Source organism: Silene latifolia, chromosome Y, assembly GCF_048544455.1.
Source record: "Silene latifolia isolate original U9 population chromosome Y, ASM4854445v1, whole genome shotgun sequence".
In the NCBI taxonomy this organism is placed as follows: domain Eukaryota; kingdom Viridiplantae; phylum Streptophyta; class Magnoliopsida; order Caryophyllales; family Caryophyllaceae; genus Silene; species Silene latifolia.
In genome coordinates this window covers 98,077,543-98,087,620 of record NC_133538.1, presented here as the reverse complement: position 1 = coordinate 98,087,620, position 10,078 = coordinate 98,077,543, and the positions used below count along the sequence as shown (strand labels likewise).

Genomic DNA, 10,078 nt, shown 5'->3' with positions numbered 1-10,078 from the left:
CCTCTCCTCCACATCTTTTGCATGTAAAGGGACCGTCTGAAACTGCATTAACTTTATATATCCCACCTTTTTGGGATCCCCCAAAATCTAACTTGTCGAATCTCGTGAGAAGGGCTTCTATTGCGGTGTAGTAGGAGATTTGTTTGCTCTTCTCTGATTCCCTCTAGAATTCCCATGCTCAGCTTTATGGGTGGCCATATCTTCAATAATCTTCTACCCCTTAGTCTCTCCACTATTCTCCTGGAATCTGCCATTAGCTGTAGCATCCAGGATAGCCCTCTAATCATCATTAAGCCCATTATAGAATTGATTACACAGGAACCATTGCTCGAACCCATAATGCGGAATAGATCGCACTAGTCTCTTAAAACGGACCCATGCCTTATGAAAATCCTCATCAAAACCCTGTCTAAAGCTTGTGATCTGAGCTCTAATCGCATTGGTGTTCGATGCAGAGAAATATTTTTTATAAAATGCTAGGGCCAGCGAATTCCAAACAGTAATCTCATTAGCAGCTCGATCCAGATCTCGATACCACTCCCTAGCAGCATCACGAAGCGAGAATATGAACATCGACTCTTTTATCTGGTCCTGGGTCACACCTGCTAGTGGGGGTATAGAACAACAGTAGTCAATGAATATCTCCATATGTTTAGCTGCATCTTCATTTGCAGCTCCCCCAAATTGGTTTCTCTCAACCAAGTTAATGTAGGACGGTTTCGCTTCGAATTTTCTATCCGTCCCGGTTGGCAACGCGAATCCCTTATAGAGATTCTCAGCTTTTGGCTCAGAATGAGTGGCTACACTTGCTTCTTCAGCCATATCTGGAGATGTAACGGTCTGAGCTGAATAAGTAGAAATAGGAGATGAAGGTGGATCCTCCTCAAATAACTCGTTCGCGTAATAACTGGACAGAGTACTCAGCTCTTCCTCTGTCGGCAATACTCTAGATGATCATCTCAACTCACGCATAGTCTTCCCGATCTCAGGATCTAACGGTAGTAATTCACCACCCTGTGACCTGCGCATAAGATAAAACTACAAGTAGAATATGAGAACAGTTTAAGGAACAAATGTTCCTTAAACTAAGAAAAAGACTAAACTAAAAACAACTAAAAATTAAACAATTGCCTTCCCGGCAACGACGCCAAAATTTGATACCGTCCTACAGTATCAAAAATAAAATTTATAATCCAAACTACTACTATAGATAGTGGCAGTCAGGGTCGAACCACAAGGAGGCAAGCAATTTAAAGTTGTCTAATTTAAGTCTAAAGTAACAGTTTTGGGAGGTTTGATTTGAATGATTCTATAACCAAAGGCAATAAAATTAAAACTAAACTAAAGCAAATAAATGAGCAATTAAAGAAAATAGATGAAATCAAATATTAAAAGAATGCTAAGATGGTCGGTTCACTGTAGTTTCGACGACATTATCCTAGGTAAATCTGAAATAATCACGTAAGCGGGAAACTAAGAAGTCCTCTCGGTCCATTCTTAACAGATAGCATCTTTCGATCTAGCTACGAGTCCCTAAGTATCACTAGTACTGACTCTCGCCCTGAAAAGTGATTCTTAAAAGCCTAAATTGTACCTATATTTCGATCTCAGTATAACTTAGTCGTTTCAATTGGTAGTCTAATTCCATCCCCTACCTTTCGATCTAATGGGTCGGTCAATTACTAAGTATTCAACTAGTCGCGTGCACTCGATTTATTGAATTAAGCAAATTAATCAATTAAAACGGAGCTGATCTTACGTAAAGCGGTCGATCGACCAACAGGCTCAATCGATCGACCAAGACCCGAATCAGGTTTTACGAAATCTACGCCGCCTACACTACAGGTCCCCTACATCTTAGCACGAAGGGTTTAGCTACTCATGATAGAATTTATAACAACAACGAAATTAACAATTAACGAAATTGGATGCATGATTAAATAAACTAAGTAAATAAGATGCATAAACGAAATAAGGCCTTGGAAAACTACTCTATGCAATCCTAATTTATGAATGAATAAAAGCAAACTGAAATCAAGGAATCAGAATTACCGAATGAAAGCAAGAAGAAGAATCCGAAAGCACGAACTTTATTAACGAAAATAAAGCTAATTGTATTGAATGTTTATTAACTAAATTTAATCTATGGAATCTGATGCTAAAAACTTGATATTGAATCCTAAAAATTCGATCCTTGTTCTGAAACATAGGTTCACGTTATATAGGAGTATAGCGTGACTCTTATTCCTAAAAACCTAATTACAATTGGGCTTCTAACTCTCGTCTTTGATTTGCGTCAGAGTCGCTGTGCGGTCGATCGACCAATAAGACCAGTCGATCGACCAAGCTCCGATGTACAGTAGCTTCTGATTTGATTTAGGAATCGTGCTCTGGTCGATCGACTAAGGGCATCAGTCGATCGACTGCTTCATTAGGTACTTTGCTCCAAAAGCCTCGTAAATTTGTCTTTCAGGCCTCGATACGCGCACCAAGTTCGCCTCCCGAGTCTTTACTTCACACCAGGTCCTATGCCTAGTACTCTGGGACGGATTTGGCTAATTTTCCGCTGCATTCTTCCATTTCTGCAATATTACACAAAAATACGAAAGTAGACAGAAATAGGGAAAGTAGTAACATATACTACATAATTGAGCTCTGAAATGCTTGTAAAATAGGGTGTAAAACATCATATTTAGGACACGCATCAGCCTTCCCGGCAAAGGCGCTAAAATTTTATAAGCTAATCGCACACATAATAAAGGAAGTCGGGAAGTCGTATCCGTAGGGAGGCTGTATATGTTCTATTTGCTATTCGAGTCTGTCTAAGTAACTAAATAGGGTTTGTTTGATTTTTACTAAACTAAAGCAATAAAATAAAAGGATTAAAAAGAGAATTTGAGTCGAAAAAATTCAAGGAGAAAGGAGCTAGGACATCAGTTCACCATGGATTATTACGGGTCAAAGATACGGGTAAAGGTCAGTCTCAATTATCGGTCTATAGGGCAATGAAAAGGTCCTCCTGGTCCGCTATTTGTCTTAGAATGCTTCTAGCGGGCTCTTGCAACTTACTAGGGCACTCTAGTGTGTGTGACAGGTCTAATCCTCAACAGGCTTTCGATCTTAGGTCGGGGTTTACCATTTCAACTAATCAATTACGTCGACTTAATCAATTAATTATAATTAAATGTCACAATTAACAACATAGATCAAATAAAACGACTAATCTTGTAACACCCCCATACTCCAAGTGCCTTAGCAGGACAACTTAAGGTATGAGAACGCTACCATCTCGGTTACCCGAGGCAAGGATAATCAAATGGACAATAACGAAACGTACTTAATTAATAATAAAGTTTAAGTGATACAAATCAAATCCAAACTGATAAAAGAAATGCAAATGTTCTCAAAGTCCAAACGACTAAAAGCAACTAGTTCATGACACAGCGGAAGACTCTACGACATGCGATGACTCCATCCCAGCTATCCCTTGCGTAAGCCATCATACCTGCTCAACAACTGCTCACCACCCCCGAATGGATCACCATAGTTTTTAAAACAATTAAACGGGGTCAGTACTGATTACATAAAACAACAGTTGCAAAGAAAAAAAATACTACAAACAACTCAATCAGCACAACTCCATCTCACCTCCACACACCTGACTACACACGGATTATGTAGTCCTGCCAGAGTACCCATCACAACAAGTACTCCTCGCCGCTAGTGGGGGATCGCATCCATTCCCACCTAAGCCCCGCTCATCTCATCCGAGCGATAAACCCATGTTCATTAATGTGCACATCCCTTCTGTGGCGGGTTCCACAGAAGGCAAATTAAGGGCGTGAAGCCACTCTCGCAAGTGACTCTACTCAGCCAGGGACACACCCCGAAGATCACAGACAGTTATACAACAATCACCTTATACAAACACCAATTACCAAAACCAATGCCAACACGATAAAGAATCAACAACAACAACAACAATCACCAATAATACTATGTAACCAATACTGAGTAGGGAAACCTTACCTGAAATAGCAATCACCACATACGATCTAGCAGCTAATCAGAATCTCTCCTCAACGAATCCTCCTCCTATAACATGTATACATACAATTACCACCACAACCATAGGAATCACCCAAAACCCCCAACAATACCCAATTAGGGTTTTAATGAAACTTAACGAAACACAACATAAATTATACAAGGAACTTACCCGTGACACGATGATCACAACGATGTAAAGAACGAGATGATCCGATGAACTTAGCTTAGGGGTTTGCCAATAATCCGAGAGATGCAAAGCACGTAACCTCTAATCGTCTCTTGAAATGTTTAGGGTGTTGAAAAGATGCTTAAGAAATAATGACAAACCCTTTTTATATTAATCTCGTATTATTAACAAAACTCGTCAAACTCAGCCCGTAAAACACACTTACTTGATCGAGTAAGTGACTTACTCGATCGAGTGCCCCTTACTCGATCGAGTCCCCAACTTACTCGATCGAGTACCCTACAGGCAGCCTACTGTTTTGCGTCAAAAACTACTTACTCGACAGAGTAAGTCCCATTCGATAGAGTACCCAAAGACACATAAAACCGTAGTATTACAGTCTTCCCTCTTTAAAAAGAACTTCGTCCCTGAAGTTCAACCCATAAACAAAAAAAAACATACTAACTTCCCTCCGCACAACAAAATAACCAAAACTCAAAACAACACCCAAAACAGACCACTCATAATAACACTCAACCCGACTCTAGACAACTACTAACTTTACTAAACCAACATAAAACATGCAAAAACTCTATGCGACCATCTCCTACCCCCCTAAAATAAACATGGTTACATCCCCGTAACCACACATACCTGATCAAAAAGAGACGGATACCGCTCCCTCATAGCCTCCTCCGCCTCCCAAGTAGCCTCCTGAACCTCATGGTTAGACCAAAGAACCTTAAGCAACACTGTTTCCCCATGTCTAGTTTTCCTAACCTTGCGATCAAGAATCTGTTTCGGCACCTCAAGATAAGACAAGGACTCATCCAACTCGATGTTCTCGACAACTAACACATGTGAAGGATCACTCACATACTTCCGCAGCTAAGACATATGAAACACATTATGCACTCTATCCAAAGCAGCTGGTAAGGCTAACCGGTAAGCAACCTCACCCACACGATCCAAAATATCATATGGTCTGATAAACTTCTGGCTCAGCTTCGCTTTCTTCCCAAATCTCATGACCCCACGCATAAGAGACTCTTTCAAAAGAACCTTATCCCCAACCTGAAACTCTATGTCACGACGATGTAAATCTGCATAACTCTTTTGTCGATCCTGGGCCGCTTTCATCTTTTGTCTAATCAGCTTAACCTGTTCAACCATCTCTGGTCCCAAAAACACTACCTCAGCTCTATCATCCCAGCAAATCGAACTCCTACATCTCCTCCCATATAAAGCCTCGAACGGTGCCATGCCTATACTCGTGTGATGGCCGTAGTATTACAAATCCAATCACCCAAATAATACCGTCTCAATCCATGGCTCCCCTAAATCCTAGCACATGGGAATTTACCTACTCATAATTAATTTTGCGATAATAATTTAATTAAATGATAAAGGGAATGAATTCATAATGAAATTAATTGGAAAATTATTAAACATAAACTAAACAAACAATAATAAAGGAGAAATAATTTAAAGTTGCAAAGATGAATAAAGGGAAAAGAATAATTAAAATTACCGAATAAATCCGAGTTGAGCAATATCCAGATCTAAAAGTTGTAGAGGAATTACATGGTCTAAAGCTTACCGAGGGAATCGTAGAATAAAGAAGCGTAACCAAATTAAAGATTATAAGGGAGCTTTTATAGTAGAAGCCCAAAAAGAAATAAAGCTAAACGACTTAAAACGATGTAAAAGCTGCAATCTAGCAAAACTAAACTCATGTCGAGCGACAATATCAGCAAAGTAGGATGACATAGCTGCTATGACCAGGTCGAACGACCTGGAACGACATGAACAGAGGTCCGACGTTAAGGGGAAGAAGAGATCCAAGGCGATTGTTACTGTGTCAAGCAAAAAGAAGAAGTAAAGGCTGCTCAAGCGACTTGAATGAGCATGGTCGAACGACCTGATGCTTGGTGTAGCTCGACTTAGGCTGCAATGAAGTCGCCATGTTGATCCAGGTAGGACGACTACCTTGAGAAAGGTAGGACATGCTTGATGGTTGTTGGTCGGACGACAAGAGCAGCAAATTAAGACGACAATGGCAGCTAGTTTGAATAACAATATGAAATAGAGGGTGGCCAACCAAAACAGAGCACAAGTCGAATGACCAGTTTGTGCCGGTAGGACGGCCTCGATTGATGTCAAACGACAGGCTGATTGATCCTCTAACTCATTGATGCTGCGTCGGGTAGATGGCAAGGTTGTCGATCGACAAGAGCATTTGATCGATAGACAAAGCGCGTTATTTAATAACCAAAGCTCAAAATCCTTCCAAATTGCATCCATTAAGCTCGTCTAAACTCCTCTTGACTTTCCTCTTGCTCCATTGGAACGAGTTTGGCCTATAAATGCATAAATGTGTCTCGAACCTGCAAAGGACACGAAACGTACCAAAGTAGCAAATAAGGGAGGGAATAAAGCGAAATAGTTAAGCTCATAGAAATGCTTGCCGAAAACGTAAATAAATACATCCAAAAAGGCTCACATCAGTACAATTCTCTCTATTTATTAGGCAAAACTGGTGCCCTTATCCACTCTATTAACATACTACCTATTGCGCAAAAAAGTTTTGAAACTCATAATATGAATAAATCTAAAATGATACCTGGTGGAAAACATTTTTAACGATTTATGATAACACTCATCTCTTTGAAGAAATATATATATTTAATATGTGTTAAATACGCAAATAATGTTTTCTTAACTCGTATTTATATGAAAATGGGTACAGAGAGTATAACTCTTTGAAAGATATTTTATAATTGGGTAACAAAGAAAAATAATGAAAAGACGAAAAGAACGTGACAATAACGTAAACAAGAATGAATTAAAAAAAAGTGAAGAATCATAAGTGAAAATTTGACTTGATTGAATGCTACTAGGAGAATCTTACCAATTACCAATGAACCACTAGACCCAATTCTATTGACAATAATATATCAATGTTTACAGTATATATTCTTACAAAGCATCTTGCTTGAATCTCATCACAAGCTGAATACCTCTCACAAAAAGGGAGAGGGGACAAGGGGGGCACCCCCCATGTGCTTCCCACTCACCTCTCAATGGGTATTTTGTGAGAGGAAACGGTATTCATCACAAGTTTGTGACGGATATGGCCGTCTTCAATGAGATTTTGTGATATTCTTAAGTCTATGTAGTGAGGCTCCCAAGTTCGAGGCCCGGTTCTTAGGCTCAGCCTGAACTGGGCCTTAGCCGCCCCTGGTTTGACTCTACGTGATTGCGTTTCTTTATATTGCTCGGAGTTGAAAGTTGGTATGTCTTATAAATCACAAATAATTCTCTGCACTGTTCTCACATCAACATTACCTTCAATATGTGGGTGATGGAAAAACATTATTTTATTCAAATGATTGAACAATGAACTACAAATTTTTTTTCTAATGACAGCGGTCAGCAGTAATGAACTGTGGTTTCTTCTCGACAAAACGTCTCACACAATCTCATGTTAGACGGTCTTTGAATTATAACATAAATGTAAGACCTCTCATATTGAACGAAAAGTCCGTCTTAACATATAAAAATTCAAAATTCAAAATAAAATAAAATATGGAGTATTTAACAAGATGTGGCATCATCACCTACATCATCTCGAACCGGAGGGATTTCAAAGTGCCATAATTTCCCAACACCTCCAATCTTATACTTTTCACACAAAAATTCCATCCCAAATGTCTTCTCCACTTGTCTATTCACATCATGCAAGTACACGTGTGTATTTCCAGGACGTGTTCTTGCACGCGCCATCACGGCCATGGAATAAATCACGGCCATTCGCCCTGGGTGATCGGATTCCCACCCCCTAGGAGCGTCAATCATGATCATGATCACGTCCCATTCCCTTTCATACACTTCATCCGGTAAACTCTCCAACGCTAACGGGCACCCCGTGTTACCTTTCAACCCCTTACTAAGCCGACAATCGGGATTATCCTCGTAAGTCTCCCGTAGCCAGTTAGCATTTTTAAGATGGGTACGATACGACACCGTCTTGGCATGCAAACAGGGTGCGTCCTTAAGTATTGATGTAACCCACTCATTCGACTCTTCTAAGAAAAGAGTGGTACCATTCGGGTTGAATGCGGCCCACATAAGTGAGTCGTAACCCAACTCAAATACTAGAAAATTACATGGGGCCGTCGTACATAGTACATTAAATGACTGCATGATCTCGTGTAGGCTCTATTACGGGACAATCTCTGACGTAGCATAATGTAGGATCGCTTCTTGTTGGATTGTCGTTGAGGTCGAGGTTGTGGATACCGGGTCGTACCAAAGTGGACTTGATGCCGAATTCTTATTTGTTACGACAAACATTAACAATGCTCCGGCAGTGAAACTAAGCAATGCCGCGGTTAATAGTCGCACATTGTTAGGATTGTGTTTTATGTTGGAAAGAATGTTATTGTAGCGAGTATGGTTTCTCATATTGTTTGGTATTGTGTTTAAATTTGGACAGACAGTGCAATCCGATTTTATATATAGATATGTGTGGAGAAGTCGAGGAGAAAATTGATGGAGAAATAATTTTAGGTGCAAGGTGGTGCAAGATTTATGGACTCGCGTCTTGCAATGATTGTGATATTGGAAGGCACGGTGGGCGCGTTCGAAGGGTACGAACCTATGTTCGTGTAGGGAAAGTGGACTAGTGGAGGACATTTTTATTGAATGATGTTAATAATTGTTTTGTACGACTATATGTTATCTCTCAATACATAATTTGTCAAACATCAAAATGGTCGGTTTATTTTCAGAAAAGGCGGAGTCATTCAGCTTGGATATTTGAACCCGGCCACACCACTTCTCGTCCATGTCTAGTAATAAAAACCTTTAGACGGTCAATGTCATTATCCGCGTCCTTTCTCTCCCTAAGGATGTGAAACTTTCCACCGTTAACTAGCACTTAAGCTTGTACGCTGATATGCTTCACAATATTTCCGTAAGGGTTATTTTAACTCAATCAGAGGCGGTTTTGGGTTCAAGCCCTGAATGCAATAGTGTTAAACACATGATAGAGCGCTTTACCGACTTATTTGTTCTCTTACTTGCCTCAAATCCATATAAAACCGAATCGTATATGCAAAAGAAAACACAAATTGTTGTATAGGGCAGTCTCATAGCATAAGACCATCCCAATTTGTAAAAGGCCAAAAAAATCATATTTAAAAAAAATAATTTAAACGTAATACATATTTCAAAGCTAACTGTAAAATAATTGTTCTTCCCTAAAATAAACCAACGACTAACCCTGATAGTTGCTTAACCGTTTATCTCCCAAATAGAAAAATTCTTTTATTGTCATCAGGCACAATTGTTCATCACTTTCACTTGGCGTTCTTCATCTCTGCAACTTCATAACCTTTTACCAATCACAACAATGTCGCGAAAGGAGAAACTCATCAAGCAAGTTTTTTTTAATTGTTTTACATACATTTTTTCTTCTATTTGCTATATGCATGAGGTTCATTTGGTGCAAAGGTACCGTCTTTGACAATGCACTTTAGTAATAATGGTTTTTCTTAAGCGTGATGTGAATGATTTTTTCAAGGAGTATGAGGAGGGAGTAAAGGACGGGGATTCGATGATTGCTGCAGGTGGTTGAAATTGATGGGGAAAAAGCTTGATTTTAAGGTTGAATTTATGAACGGAATGTCCAGTTCTGGTAAAATTGATTTGCAGGAAGTGTTTGACAAGATTTTGGTATTCCTTGTCGAAAAGAGTTTCAGTGAAGTTTAAACTCAATTGTAGTTCAATTTTAATGCCCACAATAATTCAATAATTTCTGTTCATTCTCAATTATTAGAGCACGTTTTATAAACGGCT

At 39.4% G+C, this 10,078-nt stretch overlaps 1 protein-coding gene across 1 annotated transcript; it reads right to left on the bottom strand.

The window, feature by feature from the left end:
- Positions 1-7,584: 7,584 nt before the first annotated feature.
- On the bottom strand, positions 7,585-8,789 carry LOC141626942 (arabinogalactan O-methyltransferase 2-like). Its single transcript, XM_074440505.1, is given in 1 exon segment — positions 7,585-8,789. A coding segment is annotated over 1 exon segment (870 nt). The 5' UTR covers positions 8,684-8,789; the 3' UTR covers positions 7,585-7,813.
- Positions 8,790-10,078: the final 1,289 nt, after the last annotated feature.